Genomic DNA, 23,634 nt, shown 5'->3' with positions numbered 1-23,634 from the left:
CATGATCATAAATAAGGCTGGCTCCTATAAGCACCAGCAGAGTAATATTTATTTGGACAGTCAAGCGCTTAGAAGCTTAGTGCTGCATTGACCTGTTGCTTTGGACCCTTGGATGTGCCCTTTCCTGCACAGAGGTTAAGAGTGTTGTTAGTGAGTAACATGTAGGGACATGTAGAAAGCTTAACTATGGCACTTTTTTGACAAGAGCTTTGAGCTGAAGTGCATACTTGCTCCTTTTTTTTTTGCTAAATATGCCAATCATTTGCTTTTATGACAGGGTAATAAGAGGTGGCCTGTTGTGGCGGGCCCAATGAAATTTGTCATACTGTACTTTAACCGGTCTCTTTCCCAAAAGGACACACACCTACAGTATATGCTTGTCTGAACTTCAATATTGCCTCTCAAAAAGGGAGTCAGAAAGCATTAATATATTTTATAGGGCAGCTCTCAACAAAAGTCTACAAAGAATAGTACAAAATCATGTTTTTAAATCTTGTGTTTCCATGTGCTTATACGTTCATAAAAATAAGTAAATTAGCATATAAAAGACTAATAGACTAAATAAAAATGAGTCAACTTAGACAAAAATATTAGTCGACTAAAAGGGGACATTGCTAAACTTCATATAATTATACTAATTTTACATTTATCTCCTGTGGCATGTTATACTGTAAAATTGTTCTAATAGATAGAATAGATCATATTGGGGAGACCACGTTAGGAGGATTTTCAAAAAGAGGTGTCCATTTATAATAAAGTAAACTGCGGTGGGATTACCCTTTAGGTACATTAAGTGATAGGGCATTTTCAAGTGATAAGAAATACAGCATAACAATTAGAAAGCAAGCTTTAAGTTTTGTTTCAGATGCGCTGTGAGTTATTACTGTATTTTATTTTTCAGGGTATATGTGCAATGTCACAATTATAGAGTTAAGTCACGGCAAAATAAGCAAACTCTAACGGTTGCTTTTGAACGTTTTCAGAAGGTTAAATTAAGTTGGGACAATTACTTCCTCATTACAGTAGTACCATGTGGCAGAGCCGCGCTTTCAGTCGTACAGTACGGGCTTTTCTTTGTGTCGTAAAGGACAAAAGCAGGTGCAGCTCAACGCCGCGGAAGGCGGACCAATGGGAGGAGCCGCTACCCAAGTTGGCACTCAACGGCTATGCTGATTGGCCAAGAGTTGTATGCGGGCGTGGCCTCAATCATGGCATATAAAAGCTCCCGGCACTTTTTCTCACAGCGGCAAAGAAGCAACCAGTTTGGACGCAACCAGCGGAGCTCACTCAGCGTGAACCATAGTTGTCATCAGGTTGCTACAACTTTGAGCGAAGGTCATAACACAAGAGGGGAGAACTGCTGCCTAATTTCTATTAATTTCTGTTTTTACTGATGCTGGGACGTTGTTAAGCGTTAAGTGTATATCCAGCGTGCCTCTGGTCTTCTCTCCCCGGCTGACCAATGCTTCTGCATCAGTTCATGAACGGAGCCCTGGAAGTCATGCATCCCTCACCGCTTCAGAAAGACACTACTTTTACCAAAATCTTTGTCGGCGGGCTGCCGTACCACACGAACGATGCCTCACTCAGAAAATACTTCGAGGCCTTTGGGGACATTGACGAGGCTGTGGTGATAACGGACAGACAGACCGGTAAATCCAGAGGATACGGCTTTGTGAGTACAAACAAGACAGCCACGCACCATAATACCCACCATGACACCAACACGTAGCTCTCATTCACAACTTTTAACTCCATAAAACCACATTACAACTTATTAATATCTCCGTGTCAGCTTGTTTTACTGTCTGTATGCCTTGTATGTGTTGCTGTCTTTCCCCCTCTCTTCAATTTATATGAAAACATATCCATACTGGTTACATCTACTGTATGTAATAATTCAGATACATGACACAGCTAATCCTCCACTGAAGCTTACACACATAATTGCACAGCATGTCTGTTTTTTTTCGCCTGGCTGGCTGTTATTTTAGCTTAATAAGGATGAGGGATCACACAAGTTGATGGGTAACTAAGAAGATTATATTTCAACATATGTCTGATGTCCACCCCCCTAAACCCCCCTTCTCAATGGAGTCCCCCCTCTTACTCACCTCTGTGCAGGCCCAGCTTATGGCTTTGGAAGTGTGTGTGTGAGTGTGAGAGAGATAGAGACAGTGTGCTCTCCTTGCTTGCTTTATATGGTTATTTTGGAGCTGTGGGGAGGTTGACCTTGCACACCCTGCCCTCCATTGTCAAGGACCGGAGCAGTCAGCCGTAGCACATGATTTGCATCACATCTTGGCTGCTGAGAGAGAAATTCCTACATCAACAAATTGGCTCTCTGGTATCTTACAAATTTATGTTAAACTTCACTTTGATCTTATCTTTGTAAGTGTGGACAGTCCGAGTTATAGAAAATACTTTGAAGTTCATAAAAGATAAACTGGGCTGTACATGGTCGAGCATGTGGGAAAAGTGCTGTTTACCGCTACATTAATCACAACTTGTTCCTAGGCCACAGTTTCTGTGAGTCAGATTAATCTGATGTCTAATTTAAATCTACAATAATAGGTGACTTATCCTGTTCCAGGGAAATAAAGGTGGTTATTCTCTCTTTGACATGAAGAACAGAAGCAGCACAAGAAATGCAAATATTTACCAGAACTTTGAAAAGGCACATCAGCACTAATGTACTGTCAGGCCAAAGAAGGAATGGAAAACTGTAATGTGTGCATGTTTACTTCTAAAGGCAGAATTGAAAGACAATTGCTCTCGGTGTTTACACATCAGCTCCCTAACTTCGAGAGGAAAGCTGTCCTGTGAGTCTAGCTGGTATCCAACGGCTATACGGAGGCTGGTGTTACAGGTTAAACAGGCTCAGGGCAATGTTGGTGCTGCCAGGGAATACACATGCAAACTCATGTTAGATCAGCACTTTATACATGGCACACTTTTTTTTTGCATGAGGCAACCTGTGTATTCTGTTTCCTGAGCGTTCCAGTTGGAGAGGTAGCTGGCAGCAGGAGGGGAGGGAGGCGCCCCAAAGCTGAGCGCACCTTTTTTCTAAACACACTTTAGAAGTGGATTAGCAGCACCCCCCCACCCCACAGCAAGGCTCTTCACAGTGTAAACACAGCCTCGTTCCTTCCTGTGTGTTCACAAAACAGGCCCTGGAGTGGGCTTTGTTTCGGATCCTTCCACTATGAAGAGGCATACTGCTTCTTTTTTTTTTAAACGTCCTCTTAAACCATGCGAGCCATGGCCTACATTCACTGCTCGGCCCACACTCCGAGGTGACTGAACCCTCTGAGTTGGCAGAATGTGGCAATCAAAACAGAAGGACTCGTCTAATGCCAGGAGGGAGAGAGGAGGGGTGGACTAATACCAATCTCCTTAATATTTTGTCCCTAATTGGATAAGCTCCTTGTTGCTCTTCCCAGAACCATATTTCAGCAGGTCTGCCCGCGGCTGAGTGGCAGTCAAGTGGCTGGCTACTGCTGCTGTGGGCAGTTTTCAAAGCTTATCATTGTGCTTTGTTTGTAGTTTCCCTTCTTCTTCAGACAAACAGAGTCTTAACAGTGGAAAGCCTGCAGGGGGGTGGGGGTTTATAAGACCAACAGCCCAGTTTCTTGCATTTTAAGTGTTTTTGGTTTTGTTTTGTTTAAAAAGTTGATGTGTCACCAGCCAGAGGCGCTGTGCTACAGTCATGAGATCATGTTTTTGTTCTTGTGAACCTAGCTGACGTGTTTGACTCTGTTACCAGGTGACGATGACAGACCGGGGAGCAGCAGAGAGGGCCTGCAAGGATCCCAACCCCATTATCGATGGCAGGAAGGCCAATGTGAACCTGGCCTACCTGGGTGCCAAACCCCGCAGCTTACAGTCAGGTGAGATATATGTTGACAAGCTTAGATCGGGGCAATAACCATCTTTCCATTCTGTCTGAGAAGTCAACTATAGATGCACTAAACATCCTAAACACCCAAATCTGATCTTACCGAGCAGTGCTGGATGATGATACTCACATGATCCTTATTGATTATTCGCATAGGTGATTTCCCCCGAAACACTATGTTAGGGCAGGTGCTGTGCTGTCTGCCAATACTCTGGCACATGATCAAGAATTGGAGAGATGCCATAAAATAAAAAGCTGTAAGACAAAGAACATTAGTAGTAGTGAAATTGCCACACTGTTAAATGAATTTAAACAAACTGATTTTTACAGAGCAACAGTACTGGTGTTAAAGGAACATCAAATGTGTATATAAAACATACACAAACAACACAATTATAAAATATGAAAAAATGTAATTATAATGATCTGAATTTAATTCTAATATTCATGTATTTGTTTTATGTACCTCAATGCTTAATTTGAACCATTATGTTTCCAAGGTTCGGAAAGTGCTTGAATTTCAATTTTTTTTTTTTTTTGAAAAATGCTTAAATATCTACACACTCTGGTGTTTCATCTTCACAAACACTCATGTAAATAAAAATATTTTAATAATTTAAAAGAACCAATCCTTTTGTTACATTTGTTTGCAGTCTCCTGACTTCTCCCAGCTGATGAGCTAAACTAACTAATGGCTAGATAAGTCTTCTGTTGATCCCTGCTCTGGAAATTAGCAAGCGTTGAATAATCATAATCAAAATCTACAACCAAAGTTTAATACATAGTGTCGGTATACATTCATTGCCGTGCTCTGTAAACTGTATTCTTTAGCAAATGCATTATAGTAACAATTTAGATGTAGTGATCAAGGTATTAAGGTACACTGAAAGCGCTTGAAAAATGCTTGAATTTGACTCTTGAAAAGCTGCATGAACCGTGGTACTAACAAAATCAAAAGCAGGTACACTGAGGCCCAGGCAGTCTCTATCCAATAAAACCCCACACTGTCAGTATGCAGCATTTTATTTTCACATTCCAAATAACTCAAAGTTATGTCAGTCATGTTTGACTGTTGCTTATTGCACATTTGTAACTGTTGTTCCATTTGTGTTGGGTCTGAAACAGGCATTGCCTCTGTCTGCGTCTCCATGCCCTCTGTGTATTGTTCTCTGGTCCTCCTCTGTAAATGCAAATGTGTGTGTCTGACAGCCGGCCTCCTATCTTCCAGGCATATCCATCGGAGTGCAGCCCATTCACCCAGCACTCATCCAGAGGCAGTATGGGTAAGTGAGCGGGAGTGGGCGCTTGTATTACCCTCTGTGGGACGCCACTGGGCTACTATTTCTTTGACAAACAGGGCCTCTGGAAAGTACATGTCAGTTTCTGTGTCCACATGCAACTCCACAAGGAGCCTATTAGCATATTTGAGTTTTGTAAGGCTGGGTGATGTTTCACATATCTGTGGTAATAGAAGAGCATTCCAGAGGTGAATGTGTGACTCACTTGTGGACTTGTGTCAGGAGCATCTTGGCTCGTGTACCTGCCGGACTCACTGTGAAGGCTTCCTACAAGTGGCTGTGTTGTAGAAACAGACTGGGTAGCGTCTCAAAGCCATGGTCTGCTGAGCAGTTAATGAGTATCCAACTGCAGTAATGAGTCTTTGCACCCCCTGCAGCTCTCTGATATCATCTCTCACCACTGTTCATATCATATACAGGAAACCTCAGATCAGTCCGGAAGGTTAAAATACAACGAGAAGTGGTTTTAGTGTACGGGTTTTGACACATAGTGCTTATAAAAATACATACTGAAACACAGCACTACATGAAGATATAAGTAGAGCTAGATCAAATGGTTGATTATGATTTTCAGTCCTTTTTACGAATGTCAATATTCAAAATGTCTTTTCTGTTTCTAGTTTGAATTATTGTAAATCGAAGGTCTTTGGTTTACCATGGACTTTATCCAGATTTTACAGACTAAATGATTAGTCCATTAATTGACAGATTTTTTCATCAGGGTACAGCTGAGTTGTCAGTTAACTGTTTGAGTCATTTTCAAGCAGAATCATGAATAAAATGATCAACCAACTAATCAAAAACATGACAGATGAATATAATGAACAGGGTTCCTACAGGTGCTAGAAATCCTTAAACGCTTGAATTTTAATGTAGTGTTCTCAAGATTTGAAAAGCTGCCTGGGTTTTGAATAAAGTCCTTGAAACGGCTTGAAGTTTAGGATTCACAATCAGTAGTTGCAGCCCTGTCCAGTCTACAGTTGTATGACTCCAGAGCATGTGAGTGCTTCTTGGAAATCCCAGGACAGTCCAGAGGGACGAGGGCAAAAGAAGAAGCATTTGGTGGTTGATGAATCTAAAAAAAACATGTGAGAAATATATATTTGCCTCACGAAGATCTTACTGTGCCTCAGTGATAAATCTCAGAGTCCACTAGGGACATGTCCCATCATGTTCCAAGACCTTGGAGGGGAGACAGGGAAGTCCCTTCAATGTCCGTGCTCCTGCTACCATAGTGAGCATGGTTGGCACCAAAACCCTGAGGGTTTGAAAAGTGGAGCACAGTGCTGCTTTAAGGCATGCGCCTGACAGGTGCGGGCTCGTATTACAGCCTGTTACACCCCCTTAATCTCCCATGACCACCACCCCAGGGACACACAGAGAGGCGCACCGGGCACCTGTTGGCCTGCCTTGAGTTTCCTCTGTGTGGCGGGTGACAGACGCAGGCCTCCCTAAGATGCAAGTGGCTTTTCATTCAGCCTCTTTCACCCCCAACCCCCCCCAAACCCCTTGACAACATATGGTGTGAGGACATGTATGGTCTGAAGTAGGATTTGTACCGTGCTGGAGTGTCGCATGTAGCGGTGGTGTGCTGGTTCAGACTTACTGCTGTGTATGTGTGGATATAGCTGTGGTCAGCAGATGCTGTGGACTGTGAGGGCCAGAGGGGGTCACTGAGGCCAGGAACATTGTTTTGATGGGGAGAGGAGGAGTTGTCAGTGCGCTTGCAGATTCATCTGCTCTCATGCATCACCTCCTCCACTCCATTCATTTCCCTGCACTTCCACATCATTCCCTTTTTATTTCTTTTAGCGCTGCTTTTTTAAGCTTTAATTCTTCCATGAAAGTGCTGTCACAACCAGAGTGTCAGATACAGACTGAAAACTGACACCTCTGTGAGAGTGGGAGGGACGAGGCAGGGGGAGGGGGTAACAGAGGAGATTGAGGGGGAGGGTATGTGAGGGTGTATTCTGGGACTAAAGCTTAATGAGCCAGTGTGCTCCCTAGGAAACTCACCTCTACAGGTGCCAAACAAAACACCTTTTTTCTCCCCCTCCTGCTTTCAAACAATATTCACAATCCTCTTGAACAAAGAAGTTAGGAAGGAATATCAAGTCGCCATACAAGTATTGTGAGGTGTTGTTTAATTTCCCCAACCAGTCTAGTCCCGTCTGTTTTCACACTTTGTGTTGCAGTGAGTCATGCGCTGAAGGTCATTTGTGTTATCGTGTAGAAATATTTAGCTGCTCGGCGTGATATCGCCCAGGATTTTCACATTAGCTCATTATGCTGCCTTCATGATAGCCCTGGGTAATTAATCAAATAGTATTTTAAATAAGGTTGTTGTCTTAAAAACAAAGTCACTTATGATTGATTTAATGAAATAATTTTTTTTTTTATGTATCTTTGCTTTATACAGTCAGTATTTGATTTGATTTGTATTTATTTTACATTTTTGGGGTGTGGTGGTTCAGTTGAATCATGTTTAAAGTTTGAGGGAATCCAATTCTAAAAAGACAATTGAGCTAAAAAAAAAAATAGAATAAGAAAAAGCTTAAATGCCTGATATTTAAGTCTGACTGATTTTCACTGGAATACACAAACTTTTTTCCCTAAATCTAGCATTTTTTTTGAGATATCTAATCGAAACAACCCATCACCAACACCCATCATAAATATTTCATGAACGTAGATGACTGTTTTAGATGACCTCTTCGCCTTGTTAAATTAGTGTTAAATGATTTTTTGCCATAATGACGACTTGGGTCTGTATCTGAAATGTTTTTTGGTGAGTACGTCTCTCTGGTATCTAAGGCTGCCATCCGCAGAATGTTGCTGTGTCAAACACACACAGACTGACCGTCAGCACAAAACCAGCTGACCTATGATCTTCTGGCCGTCATCCACATCCCCCTGCCACTGCTCACCAATCCACTTGGCATATCTGTGGCCCCGGGAAAACGCCACTGTCCTCAGCTTGCCATGGTCCCGGTCCCTCTTCTCTTTAGATAGAAGCTAAAATTACAGCTCCATCTCTGTGCACATTAAAGACGCAATACAGGAGAGCTTTGTCTCTCCTGAACTCCCTTCAGGCTCACGTTATTTACATTATTTTCTATTCAATTTTACCTAAACAAGGTCACTCCATTTTAAGTGTAGATTAAGGCAAACAGCCTGTGGCGACACACTGCCAAGGCCACAGAGAGGGCGGGCTCATTATACATGATGCGAGTGAAAGCACATATGCCCCACAGCATTAATGTATGGTCATCATTGAAAGCTGTGTGCCCGAGTGAAAGCCTCTTTGTACGTTGCTCAATAGCACTGTGAGGGCAGAGTGTAGATTGCACCCGTGGGTGGGGGTTACCTTCATTTGCTTATGCTTACTTGTTAAATGCCTCTGTTATCTGGTTTTATGTCCGTCACTCTTTTTTTCCCCTCTAACTCCCCAGATGTCTCAGTGAGCTTCTGTGACTTGTTTCTATCAAACTGTTGTTTGTCAAAATGTTCTCCTCATGGTGGTAAAACAGGGCATTTATGCTGGTTTCTTATTTAAAGCTGCCTTCAGATAGGACTGGGCGATTGCTCCAATTTGGTTTTTCATTATGATTTTGGCTTTCAACAATTATGAAAACAAGATAGTTGAGGTAGAAGGATTATTGTGCCATGTTCCATTTCACAGTGCCCTGGTTTTATGTTTTATAAAGTCAGAGTACCCTTTATTTATTCTATCTATTTTTATTTATAATATATTTTACATGTTTAAGTTTTAAGTAGGTTTTGCAATAATGTTACAAAATAGTTTATTTTAATGTATTTTTATGTTTTTATTCTTTTAAATGGTGTAATCTAGGTATGTTTGTGTGTTTACATTCATTTTTTATCATTTTTTTTAATTTATCTAATTTCTTACATTAAAGAAAATCAGTTAAGTTATGTTTAATGTGGAAAACCAACCCTGAGTTAATGAGTAATCATGACATCATTATGACTTAGATAAGAAGATAGATTTCCTTTCTTATTATGAATTTGATGGGCTCTCCATTTTTAACAGTGACATCTGTATTGACTAAATGAGGACCTTAATGTTACTGCTGACAATAACCACTGCCATCCTCCTCCAATCTTCTGTCACGGTTGCTCTCTGCTGCCAGCTGACCAGTGTACCAGCAGAGGATCAGAAGATGCCCACAGTGCAGGACTAGTCCCAAGGAGGGGTCTGACAGAAAATGTCTGCCCGCCCCCCTCCTCCTCCCTCAGCCAGCCTCTCTCCAAGGTGCCAGTGATGGCTTGAGAGTGCAGTGCAGTGTGCTGTGATGGACTGAAGTGCTGTTTTTATCTTTTCTCTTTTGTGTGATATGAACTGAAGAGGTTTTGTTGATTGCGGTGTGACTCTTTCCCTATTATGGCATGGTTTGGGGTTTGCAGTTGTAACTGGTGGGTGGGTGGGTGGAACAGAGGGGGGTTGGAGTGTGTGTGTGGTGTGTTGAGAGCGTGACGACATCCCTATCCATGCATGCTTCCGTCCTTTGCTGTGTTGACCTCACGGCTGCCTCTCATTACTGATCCTCTTCTTCTACATGGATTGAATCTGTCAGGAGAAAAAAAAAGCCCTGGACTGAAATTTAATACAGCCTATGAAGGAAAGATTTTCATCAGTACTGAGATGCAGCTGAGGAGCGTGTGTCAAAGTGACATCTTGTCTTTGTCTCAGGGTCTGTGTCTATGGATGTTTTTCCCTAAAATGGTAGTGTCTAGGGCCCAACTGATATGGGATTTTGGCATCTGATACCAATTTTACAGGGGGAAAATTCAACAATTACAAATATGGCTGCAGATATATTGTGAATTTTTAAACTGGAATGAAAACAGACATTTTCTATGTTTGTGTGCTGATTTTGCATCAATATGACTGTCATGGTAACCAGAAATCTGCTGTCTCAGACAAATAATTTATTAAAGAATATTTTTCAGTATTATACGTTATACACAATTTGTAAATCATCCTCAGTATTGTTTTTGACTATATATTGTTTTAAAAAAGTTCTTATCCGTGCGTATTGGACAACATGTGCCAATACCATTAGATACAAGAGCCCCACTGATATAGGAGTTTTAAAACCTATACTGCTTTTGGAGGAGACAAATTAGATGACTAATATGGTGGCTATTTTATTTGTGCACCAATTTTGCACAGAAATTACTATTTACTTATAGGTACTCAGAAGCTTTTTTTTTTCTCAAATAAATATAAATAGTTCTATATGTTCAATATCAATTATGACCATTTAGATGAACCCTACCTTAATAAACATCAGTGTATGTTTGATGTAATTTAATTGTCCAAAAGTCCATTTTTAAAATAAAACATTTAAACAGCTATGCTGCGCAATTTCTAAATCACCCAGAGCATTGTTCTTTGCATTATGTTCTGTAGAAAAGGTAGAAAATGTTTTTTTGGAAAACATAAGCTAATACATACTGACCTGCTTGTGATAAAAATGGCGGACCACTAAATCGGTCAGGCTTTAATAGATACCAATGTGTCTTCGATGGGCCAATATCCAAAAATTCAAGAGCTCTAGTAGTATCAAACAAAGGTTCTCAAAAAATAGTCAGTTACATCATCCTATTAATGGAGGAGGGGGTCTTCTTCTCTCTGCCACAACCATCCCTCCCTGTCGACAACAAACCCAGGAGAGATACTTCAAGTCCTGACTAAAAATAGACTCCTCTAACACCCTCTCCCTGTCCCTTTCCTACATGGATAAAGCAGCAAAGCAAAGACAGAGAGAGGAGACACAGCACAGTCCCCAGACCCCACAGCTCTAATCAGCTACATTTTAAAGCCGGCCCATGAGGCCCCGGCAGAGCCTGGCACCCAACCCTGATGAGCTCCCCCGCCACCATTACCTCCCCCTAGCGAGCATCATCACCTGCGATAGTCTGCACAAGATTTACACACCAAGTGAGAACTAGTAGACTGCAACTTCTGCACAGCCTTCGTGTACTTCCCTTTTTTTGTCTGAGCGTTTGTGTGTTTGTGTGTGTGTGTGTGTGTGTGTGTGTGTGTGTGTGTTAGCGAGTGAAGAGCAGCAGCTGTTAAAACACTCTGTTGATGCCTGAGCTTGAAAACCTGCCAGTAACGGCTGACTCTGTCATTCACCCCCCACACTCCTCCCCTCCCGTCTACCTCAGGAGGCCCCACCTAACAGGTTTTGTAGGTTTCTCTAACTGACACAGACAGAGGGTTGAGTCACCTTCGCCACCCAACCTCCTTTTTCCCTCTCGTCTAGTTAGTCTTTAATAACAGTGGATATCCGTGTGAGAACTCTCTAAGTTCAGAACACCAGCAGAGAGTTTATATTCCCAACATACTCGCCCTCTGGGAACAATGTAAACAAAAGAAGCCCTGAGATTTCCCAGCTCTGGTGCTTCAGTGTCTAATAACCCCCCTCTTTGTGTCTGTGTGCAGGTTGGCCCAGCCATACGTCTTCCCACAAGCCTATGTGCAGCCTAGCCTGGTACTGCCCACACAGGTTTCCAGCTCCGTCAGCTCCAGCCCTTACATGGACTACAGCGCAGCCTACACCCAGTACGCCCAGGCCGCCTTTGAGCAGCAGTACCCGTACACAGCCTCCCCAGCTGGCTTCCTTGGGTATAGCTATGCCACCAGCCCAACAGCCAGCGCCGGACCGGCCGCCGCCGCCACAGCTCCAGCAACCGTCCACCCGACTCTCCCCTCCGCCGCCGGTCCGGCTCAGGCCTTCCTGCACTACGCCCCGCAGCAGCACATCCAGCCAGACCGCATGCAGTGAGCCTGTGAAGGAGGAAGAAGGAGCGTTATAGGAGGAGGAGGAGGAGGAGGAGCGAGGTGGATGCGGACCTTAGGATGGAGGATGGCAAAACACCCAACAGGGTGACCCAGCTATTAGCAGGGGCTTTCAGGAAAAAAGGGTGGGACTATTGCACTATATGATCAGGATGAGCCGTTTGCTCATTGGTAAAAGGGTTAGGAGGGGTTGGAGGACTGTCAGGTCGGGAAGCTAAACAGCATAAAGTATGTGGTCGCTTCCAAGGGCTTCCAGAAGCTGACACTTCATTTTTTTAATTATTATTATTATAATTATTATTATTTTTATCGTCCTTTATTATTGTATTAATGTCATTGTCAATGTTTGTTTGTATGCCATTTATTGTCAATGCTATCATGTTTTGGGCTCAATCAGTGGAAGTTATGTGTGTCCATGGTACATATAATGACGACTGGAGAGCTGTCTGGGACATGTCACACCTCTTTCCTCCCGACTCCAGAGCATCTGGGGCGGATGTGAAGGGCACTGCTGCTTTAGGACACCTGGGACAGTAGAGATGTGGGGTGCAGGGTGAAGGACTGGGTGGTGATTTGGGGAGCCTATCTGTGGTCCCACCCTGGTGCCATCCAGTGAGTTAGAGCACTGACTGCCCTATGAACAAACCAGCTCCACAACGCAGGAGGACGATGAGATTTCACCTCAAGGACAAAACAGAAAGACAGTGGGAGCTCTATCCTTTTAAGACTGATGTCAGGACTTCACATTTTTTTAATTCAATTAATTAAAGAGGCCTTAATAAAAGAGAAACTCCTTTTTTTTAATCTCTTGAATTTTCAAGTGCTCCCCCCACCACAGAACCAAGTGCAGAGAGCCCTTTAACTGTAACTGGCCTTTCAGCAGTCAGTCACATTAATCTGGCTTACTTGGATCTTGATAATTTCAAATGGATGTAGATAATCACATGCAGTATGTGGGCGGCGGGGACCAGGAGTACTGTGTATCGTTGAAAGGTAGCTGACACTGAGCTCAAACACCAGTGTATTTTTGTTTCCTCACTGAGATTGTCACAAGTTGTTGCTCTCAAAAGGACATTCATGTACAGCAATTTAAAATGTTTTCAGTTATCAACTACATTTACAATATTTATATGTAGGTATTTATATGAGGTACTAAGTTAAAATAGCTTCATTTTTTTGTTACTATGACTCTAGTTGTGCCACTGATGTCATTTAGCCTGCAGAGGCATACCTGCAGATCCACAGGTGTCGTATTCATTTTGTTATTTGTCCTGTCACCATGTCAGTGGATTTGCCCGGGTGCACAGCAACTACAGTAGATGCTCCTTTGTAGATCCTTCACCGGTTGCATCAGAAATTATCTAGATTTTTTCAATAAAGATGTCTTTTACAGTCCCTTCAAAGAAGCCATACCAAAAAAAAAAATAGAAATAAAGACTTTGTACTTAAAGATGACTCTTGACTGCTTACTATTATGTAAAATTAAGCACCAAAATAAAAGTCAAAGTACCTTAATCCAGAGTTCAAAATATACCACTTGTTCTTTGTGTTAACAGTATATGTTCTTGCAGTGTCACTGAATTCAAAACAAAACTGAAAGGCAGATCCTGCTTTGATGGGACTGTGAAAACCCTGTGGGGTTGTAGGGTTCAGTTATGTGTGTGCATGTGCTTGTTATCAAGGCTGCATGTGCTGTTCGATCCTGTACAGAAGGGGAGCAGAGGGGGGGGGCGAGAGGCCCAGACTTTTATCAAGCCACAACACCACCACCTGCCAGGGGTGCTGGGTGTTCCCTCGGCCAACAATCTTACATTCGTTCTTTCTCACAGAGTTTTGTGTAGAAAAAAAGCAGTTTGTCATAAAATGGTTTGAAGCCCGTTACCCAGGGTTTTTTGTTTTTGTTTTTTTTACTGCTAAACAAGCTCAACTAGCTCTGTTTGCCAGTGGCGTCTCTACATGTTTGTGCTTACTTCAGCTTCTTTAGAAGATGTGTCACTTCTAAACCTAACTTAGGCCCGGAGAACAAAACACAGGCAAGGTTGTTGGAAACAAAAACACATCAATTATCTTTTTTGTCCACACCAAGGGTGTAATCTATCCCCCAGTAATGATTTACAGTACAGCCTTGAGTTCAATAGATGTTTCTGTGGCTTTGTTTGGGTTTAAATCCATTCAGACCTCATTTACTCTTGAAATTCTGACTTTGTTAAAGGGGTACTCCTGCAATTTAGCATTGTGTTGGCACATACCTGCTCTATGAAGCTTTACTCAACACAGCAGTGCTTTGAGCAGCATTCACAATGACAAGAGTAAGAGGCTGATGTTTAGCAGTTGCTATTTTTGCCATGTCTTAGTTTAGCCCATTAGCATGCTAAAATCTGCTTATTATCACTAAACACAAACTAGTTTTGCAGGTTCTTGATCATAAACATCCACCTGGTGAAAGTCACAGGATCACTGAAGTCATTTCAGTTAATCCTGGGGCAATGTGAATGTTATTGATTTTAGTCTGGACCGAGCCGACATTGTCAGAGCCACACCGTTAGCATAGCTAACAAAAATTGTCAAAATCAAAGCAACAGAGGCAGAAGGTGTCCTGGCATGTACAGTATGCCACGTTAGACTGACTCAGCGGATGTAGAATGTGGCTATAAGCCTGCCATTGTCCACATATTTCACACAGCATTCTCCTCCCCTTCCGCTATCTATTCTGGCTGAGGCTAGATGGTAACCCTAGATTTGCAAAACTCTCAAGATGGTTGAGCTTAAGCATTGACCTTGAGTTGTTAAGGTCAGGTTGGTCGTCGGGTAGCAAGTTTAAAAGGTTTTCACAATCAAGGGTAACCATCTACAGGCTCTGTGCAAAGTGTTAATAATTTCTTGACTCTGTTCATGTGCTATGAATTACACATATGATGGTTATCAATTTCAAAGCCAAGAGAAGCAGTTATTGTAGTAATGAACTACACACAAGCGGACATCCCCCAACAAAACACACGGGCATCTTAGCTTTAGCGAGAGAGAAAGTCATGATATAATTTACATGACTTTTGGGTTGTCTGTCTTATGTCATTTTTACAGTCTTATATTTCAACAGTTTTAGGACGAACTCACTTTCTTGTAAAATTATCTTTTACATTGATAAGCATAAATGTGTAATTCTTGCACAATTTCCAAAAATATTTGTCTCTTATCATTGACAATTTTTTTCCAAAAATAATCCCATAATGATCTGGACTTCGCCTCACGGTAAACTCCTTCTGAAATCTTTTTGTTTAGTTTCGAAAGTTTTGGTTGCGGTACCTTAAGTGTTTGAAAAGTGCTAGAGTTCACTCCAGAAACATAGGAGAAGACAAACAACTATTTTCACAGCTTGAGTGAGATGAGTCATCTTTGAAACAGATATAGGTAAGGTATTAAATCTATTACTTTATTGATTAATTATTAAGGTATGTTAATGTATAGAATATATCACCTGTTGTTTTCCACTGATGACAGTGTTTTGTTTTCAGGAGCTGTATCAAGAACAAGACAGCAAATACAAGTTGTTTTTAAAATAAAAAAAAAGGCTTGACAGACTGCAGCACTTTTTATAGCTGAATCATGTCACAGATTTTTAAACACACTTGCGTTTAACAGAATTGATGTCGTTGCTGTTGCTGTGTTTACTGGTTGTTACTGTAGTGAGGCAGCTCTGGTCCCTCTCTCTTCTCTTCACTTTGTCACTGTTTATCTTTCACTATCTCACCTCCATGTTCTCTGTTTGTAATCTCCCTCACACATTTATTTACTCAACTTTTCTGCTTGTCATTTGTGTTTTTTCTTCCCCTAACGTCTCTTCTTGTCTTCCCCACTTCAGCGCTTATGGTCCTGTTTCTCCTCACACGCCACTGTCTCTCTCTTTCCCCTTTCTTCTCCCTTGCCTCTCACCTCTTCTCCCTGTCTCCCTAGCCCTTTCTCCTCCTCTTGTCTCCTTGACCAGAGAGGAGCAGAAACAGAGCCGGGTGTCAGCTTGATGAACGAGGTCACGCAGGCCCAGCAGACCTTGTTATGCTGAGTCACCATAAGGCCCCTCTCTCAGTCTCTCACTCTGCCTCTTTTTCACATGCACATGCAAAGTAGGTCCAGTCAAATCTCACTCACCACACGCTTCTCACTCTGTCGTGCAACTCTGACGTCAAGGGATTCCTCAGAACCGTCATAAAAAAAACAACCCCACCTTATCAGACCTTAGCTCAACTTTAATCACAGCCAGGCAAAGACACCCCTTGTTTTCATGGTCTGAACACAACAACTTTGACTTGGCCTCAGTTAGCATCACGACAAAAATGTATTATCGTTACATCATCAAATTAGTTTAAAATTAGTGTAAAATTATCCAAACTACAATTCGTTTAAGGTAATGTAAGGCAAACATAGCTACCTTGGCAAGGTAGCTAGCTATGGTGGTTAGTTATCTTTAAGTGTAAATAGCTAAATATTATCAGATAAACCATAGTTAGATAAGCTAGTTTTCTAACTTGATGATTTAAGCTACAAAGCCAGGCATTGTAATCACAAATTTCCCTTTAAAAATGTATGAATGTAAAGTCCCCCTAATATTTTATTTAACACAGTTTTCCCACACATGAAGTGGTGAAAACAACTGACTCGACCACCATGCTGATAGGTTGTACGGTGAAAGAGCAGTGAAAGTCGGCCATGGAGCTCCCAGCGAGCGGTCTGCAGTCAGCTGTGGTAGTGTCGCTGTCTTTTTCTCTGTTAGAAAAAACACTGGTGAGCCTCCAGACTGAGAAGGAGTCTGTGGTGCACTTGCAGCAAAATCAGCCACTAGCGTATTAGAATGGTTTAGTGTAGTTAGCATCTTTAGCTTGTTTGTTAGCTTGTAACTGACAGTTGCTGACAAAGCACGTGTGGTTCTGAAACATACAGCTTAATAACATCTGCTACAATGTTATAGTTTGTTTTTGCTCTCTGCACTGACAAGTCCTCTCGGAGGTTTCTTTTAGAACTTTTGATTTGAAAGTTGTGATGTACCTAAGTTAGCTTGCCTGGCACACATTTGAATCTCCCTTTAGTAGAGGAATGGGAAAACATCTCTACAGTGATAAACTTTGCACAGATACAAGTCAGTATAGTCAACTCATACTAGTTTATTTTCAGAATCCAATAAAAAATTCTTCTCTTTACATAGATGTATAAGAAATATTGTGCCACTTAACAAAATTGGTTCTCATTTAAAGGGTTAATTAGCAAAATTGCCATTATTATTCATAATAAATACATACGCTTTGGAACTTAATTTGCTGTGACTTTGTTTTGTTTGGCTACATGTTTGCTGTGTATATAGTAAGCCAGTGGTTCTCAACCTTTTTTCAGTGATGTACTCCCTGTGAAATATGATATAATATAATAAACTTTGGAACTGATAAACACATACAAAATTGAAACATTTCAAAAAAAACATTTCAAACATTTTAAATGTTAATAATCCATGACTAAATGTATTGCAAATATTTCTCAGCACTAACATGTAGTGATTCAAACTAATGTAGTAAAAACAATGACCATATAACTATTTAAAACTATAACTGCTACGCTTCAACCACGACTCCATCTTTGAGTTTTCAAGTGATTGACAGATGATACCAGGTGGCATATGACAGGTTGGGTCGAACCACCCTGGTATGGGGGATACTGGGTTTTTAGGATAATTAAATTGAATAGCCTACTGAATTTAAAATTAATTTTATGAACTTATACTTATATTTTCCTAAAATATTTATTAAAAAATATTTTTAAAGGATTCTTGCATGGATGCTACTTTTTAAATGTATATTTTAAAATCTCACATACCCCCTGGAGTGCCTTCACGTACCCCCAGGGGTACGCGTAACCCCATTTGAGAACCACTGCAGTAAACAATCACATCTAAACAAAGCAGTGTAAGATTTAATGTATGATATAAGATATGATTTATAAGTTATGAGCCCTATTAAGCCCCTTTTGTTTAATCTGATTTTGAGGTTAATGCTTTGTATTGAATCATTAACAACAATTTTATCTACTTACTTTGCAATGGGTTAGAATGCATTACCAAAAATCCAAGACAAACCATTTAAACCCAAACCAAGCAGCCTTGTCTCTTGATCCTCCTGTGTCTGTGTGGCACGATAAAATCCAGTCCACCATGGGTTTGTCTGGGCCTGGAGAGTGTTGGTGCTGTGGTGTCAGATAGGCCTCAGATACAGGCTATATTTACCCAGGCTCTTAGAACAAATGACCAGACCCCAGAAACCCATCACATGCTTTTTTCCCATGGCCTTTTCTCGCGTCAATAACCCATTCAGATAATGTGGTCCAGTCTGGAAAGAGTCAGATCGGAGTGAGAAGTAGAAAAAGTAAAAGTCCCTATTCTAACAGAGTGATGTGCAGGATGAGTTAGTAAGAGCAACTTTTTACTTGGTGTATTGACATTGTTTATTTATTACACCATAAGCTAACAAGGTAGAAGTAGCACAAATGAGATTAACTGTTAGCCAGAGGAACTGGGCCTGATAGAGTCAGCAATGAAGCATTTACACAGCTGGGATAGCAGTGTTATGCTTTGCTGTGTTGTGATTAACTACGATCTTTGTCTGAGATGCCGCCACAGTGTAAGAAATGGCGCTAGAAGGTATTGCTTACCTTGGTTACGTGGTGGACGTTTAAGATTTACTTAAACTACAATAAGTGGAGGAGGAGGAGGAATGTAACAATGATGTTACAAACCTAAACAAAGGGTTGTCAGACGAAGAGAAATGAGGAAATGAAGATTAAAAGCTGTTTCAACTTGTGCAAAGCTGCCAAAAACCTCAAGCTGAGTAACCTGATTCAACTGAACAATTCAGCTGGTTCAGCCAGTAAGACTGGGCACATAGCAGAGTCTTTAACAAATATACATACACATGTCCCTTTGTCCCTGCTATGGCCTGGTGGTGATAAATGAAAGTGAAGCTATGTGCCCACAGTTATAAAGCTAAATGCTAAAATGTACTGTAACAGTAGTGTAAGTAGAAGTAGCAGTAATCCGTATTTTACTAACATTAGCTCCGTAAGCTGCTGGTCATACCAACACAACTCAAGCTGAAATTATACTTTGCGTATCAGAGTATGATAGGGTCCACATGACATAAATTTCATCATGAGAGGGTCCTTGGTCCATGGCCTCTGCAAACCACCCATTTGTTGTGGCCGTGCAGACTTGTCCAGACATGGTAGCACAGTGGTCTATTGCCAGTGTCACTAACTTACTATCTTTTTCCAGAGATTTTGTGACTTTATTTCTAAAAATTCTCTGCCTCTGCTGCCAACAGCACAGGGACTCCCGCACTCCTTTCGCCACGTGAACATGCAGGCAGTCAGCGCACACAACCACTAAGGCTAATGCAAAAACTGCGTCAAGAAGTCACAAGTATGCAAACTAGTGTTTAAAGTAATCTGGCAACTTTTGGAGCTAGTGCTAGCTAATTTCATTGGAAAAGAGCTGGCAACACTGTCTACTACGCATGTGTGAAATGTGTCCTTCAAGTGGTTAGTATAAACAGAACTACTATGTGTCCATGGTGTCTGCAGCTGTCTGTGTACGATTTCAACAGACAGTATAACCAAGGCCTAAGGCTGTAGGAATAAAACCAATGGATGTACTGATTTGAGCAAGGATGCATTTTATTTCTTATGAATTAAACCTTTTTATTTTTTAGGAGAATAAATGGGCTATCTCTTCTTTTTCAAAGTTACATAGTATCCCTTTAACTGGTCAAATATCAAAATATATTGCATTTTATTCACCATCACTTAGTCCCTTATGAGGAAACAATAAGCCTTTGTCTTAAATTCAGTGGAATCAGATCATGATGATACTCAAAGTGAAATAAAAAGTTTATCACATTAATCAATTTCTATCACTTGTAGAGAATGTATCTCTGAAATACAGTACATACTATATTGACCTAACGTCTGATACCTGGAAATTTAAATGTGCAAGCAGCTTGACATCTTTTGTAAGCCAAGCAAATGTCACTGAAAGAAACTAGGAGAGTGTACAACCAGGGCTGTGGAGTCTGGGCGTGATAAAGATTGAGATATTTGTGGATCAGTGTGAGTTTTCAGGGCTCTGGCAGAAACAGCAGGCCTGTAGCCTATCAGCTGCTCTGATGGACCTACACGCCACTCTAACACCTCCTGCTCCTTCTGGCACTTCTGCTGGGGCTGGTGATAATGAGGTGAGCCAGAGGAGATAGCCCCATACAGGACTGATACTTGTGGTAAAGTTTATCCAAGTTGATGGGGGTGAAGAGGATCTAATTAGATCAGGAGAAAGAAAAAGACAGACGCAGGAATAGCTGGAATAGCTGGAATAGGTTGCACTCTGAATGAAGTAATTAACCGGATCTCATGGGCATCTGTGGAACTGTACTTTATAGTTTGTGTGTGTGCCTGTTTGTGAATTAAGAATTGCGTCCCACATTAGCACAGTAGTAGTTCTCTTCACCCTGTGATTTCCCTCTGATCATCCAAGTCTCCAGCTCTGTAATGTGATCTGAGTTTGTCTCACTCCAGCAGAGCCTGGAGAGGCCCATCAGAGCCGCGCTGTAATCACAAGCCCCAACACCCCCTGTCTCCCCTCACCAACAGCCCCCATCCAACCCCCAACGGAAAGCAGAGCTGAGGCGCCACAGACGCTTTCAGCCTCACATCCTCTTCTCATGTCCATTTCACACCACGCCACACCAGTCCACCAGTGTGAGCATGCTTGCACAGAAATTATTTCTCCCCCAGGAAAACAGAGCAGGGCTTTGCACAGAGAGGGTGTTTGTTCATTTGTCACTTAGTGTTGTGTCATTCTGCAAGTGAGCAGCTAATGTGCAAAGTCTGGTTGAAGAGACCATACACAGATATAACGGCTTCAGTTTCCGATCATCTAGGACCGTCTGACAGCAAGGTAAAACAGTAAAAATATTCTGAATATAGGTTTCAGGAAGGCCTTTTTTAAGGTGGCTTAAATACATTTGACTCCTGCCTGCCTCTTCAAACTGTTGGCGTGCCGCCTGCTATCACTCTACAGTCTCTACCCATAAAGTACCAGTCAATAAAGTAGCTAATTGTGTGGGAAGCGGGAGGTGGGTGTTTTGGGAGGTGAGAGGTGGATGGTGGTGGGAGGGAGGGTTGGGTTGATCTGAAATCTATGTGATCCTGATTTTGTACAGTGTTACATTGTTCTATATTGCAAAATCAGTAAAGACAATGTTTAAAAAAAAATGTAGCTAATTATGCTAGTTAGCGTTATCTGAGGCCACTTCTTGAGGTTGTCCTTCCATTCCTTAGTAGTAGAAGGCAGGGGTATAATCACGTATTTCAAGGCGTAACAGGTGGTGTTTTCCCATGTCACTTTCCAATCGATATCGGCTGTGAATTGATCAAACAAACTTTCAACTAGAAGACCAGTGTTCCTGTCCTGTTTGCGTCTCATTAGAAGTTATGTGCTTAATTAATTTTTTGCAACTCCAACGCTGTCCTTTTTTCCAAACAACAAACAAGTATTTTTGGTGCCTTGTCCTTATGAAATAATTCAGTTCCACTATGTTAACCATGTGATTAAAACGGCTACCGGTCATATTTCATAGGATATTATATGTAGTCCTGTGCATTACTTTTAATAGGATCTCAGTCATGAGAATATGTTGAATGTAACATGTGTAACACCCTACCCATATTAAGACAGAGTCGTGCAAAAGATAAGAGAGAAGGTGAGTCGGTAAAAAGTGCTAAATCCATGTGAAGCAAGGTCAAAACCCTGTTTATAATATCACATGTCACAGAATAAATGCCTTGACTTTTGACCTCGATATTTCTGACACTTCTTTGCTCTATGTTTGTAAGATGTTCAGCCCAGAGGGAGGTTTGTTGGTCCTGTGACACATTTCCTTATCTCAGGCCAACATGCTTGCAGAAACCAGCGCCGCCACCTCAAACGCAGCCAGCCACTGTTGGGGGGCAAAAAGAGGAGGAATGAAGAAGAGGAAAGAGGGAGGAGGGGTGAGGTTAACTACAACAGGATCAGCAAAGAAAGAGAAAAGCAGAGGCCCAGCGCCTGACAACTACTGACAGCTGAGCTTCCTCTCTCAGCGGGGCTTTCACGACCACAAACTGACACAGTCACACACACACAGATCGATCCACTTCAGCTGTACACATAGCAACTGAGTGGTCACGCACGAATTATACCCATTTTCTCTCTCATGCAGAGTTTGACATTGACTCTGTCAGACTGTGCTGTGGAGTTGTCTGTGTGGAAGAGGAGCTCTTATGTAACGAGTGCTGTGAGTCTGTATATGTGTAATATTATTCATTTTTCTTGCCTTTGGTGCACAGTCATAGCTCAAACAGCCACAATGAAACCATGTGTGTGTGTGTGTGTGTGTGTGTGTGTGTGTGTGTGTGTGTATCCACAAGCGTCTCGGTGTGTGGCCACAAACACACACACACTGCAGGGGACAGTAAGCAACAGGTGTAAAAGAGGATGTTAAAACACACACTGAACCTTTTTTCCCCTGTTTGACTTTTGAACTTTTGCTGTCACCGCTGGCATACGAGCACAGCTGTGAAAATGACCTCTTGTTTGCTTCACACATTATATCTGTGTCTGTGTGTGAATAGAAGTGACCTGCTTCTGCATCTGAGTGTTGAAACACGTCTACCTGTGGTTTATGTTAACCACCACATGACCGGTATATAACCTATGTTGTTATTTAATGGTTGAAGGCAGCTGCTGATTTCACAGAAGACAGCAGCAGAACACAGAGCAGGCTGTTACTGATAACTGCATTTCAGACGGACAGCAACAGTGTGTAGGATCTGGGAGTAAATAACATTAGCCACGTGCACTGGTGACGCAGCTGTTAGTTTAATTTGTTAATTTGTCATGAGGGGAAGGTTCTGAGTGAAGAGGTCACCTTTATGTTGCTGACTGAAGCCTGATCATTGACAACTGATCAGGCATTTTCTCTTTTGAACAGTGAGGAGCTTATTTCAGCGGTATTTCAGGTAGAACAGGTTTTTCTTTTAAACAGCTGCAAGATGGTCGGCCTACTCTGGAAAGGGCCAGCAAATCTCCGTCATGGTTTTCATTTTTGGGGGGCTACATTTTCTGTGGCAATCTATAACAAAGTTTTGTGCTTATTCTACATAAACTATAAAACTATAAAGTAACTATTTAAGTATAGTAATCCTCCTGTCAAAAATCATTCTCTTATTTTTTGTCCCCTAAAATGTTTGACCTGGACAATACTGACTTGTGTCAGTGCAAAGTTTGCAGTTAGAGTTGTGTTGTGTTTTCACATTCCTTTACCAAAGGGGAAGTTCAATTATATGCTGGGCAGCTAGATTAGGTACATATAGGGGTAGGGTAATATGTATGTTAATGTTGTGCAATGTCAAATCTCTATTTTATCACATCCCAAGATGATAAGATACTATACAGTACGGTAGTAAGTTGAGGAGCTTGATACTAACAATCGTGCGATGGGGCCTGACGTAACTACCTTACCACTGGAGCTGCATGTTAA

The 23,634-nt window shown here is 41.7% G+C and overlaps 1 protein-coding gene across 1 annotated transcript; it reads left to right on the top strand.

The window, feature by feature from the left end:
- The first annotated feature begins 1,253 nt into the window (after positions 1-1,253).
- LOC131968972 (RNA-binding protein 38-like) lies at positions 1,254-13,478 on the top strand. The gene is made up of 4 exons (XM_059330067.1): positions 1,254-1,675; positions 3,767-3,890; positions 5,127-5,181; positions 11,672-13,478. Exons 1-4 carry the CDS (start codon positions 1,463-1,465, stop codon positions 12,012-12,014), a joined length of 735 nt encoding a protein of 244 aa, XP_059186050.1. The 5' UTR covers positions 1,254-1,462; the 3' UTR covers positions 12,015-13,478.
- The last annotated feature ends 10,156 nt before the right edge of the window (positions 13,479-23,634 follow it).

The sequence above is a fragment of the Centropristis striata genome, chromosome 3 (assembly GCF_030273125.1).
Source record: "Centropristis striata isolate RG_2023a ecotype Rhode Island chromosome 3, C.striata_1.0, whole genome shotgun sequence".
Classification (NCBI taxonomy): Eukaryota; Metazoa; Chordata; class Actinopteri; order Perciformes; family Serranidae; genus Centropristis; species Centropristis striata.
The sequence above is the reverse complement of the archived record's forward strand: the minus strand, read 5'-3'. Positions and strand labels throughout refer to the sequence as shown.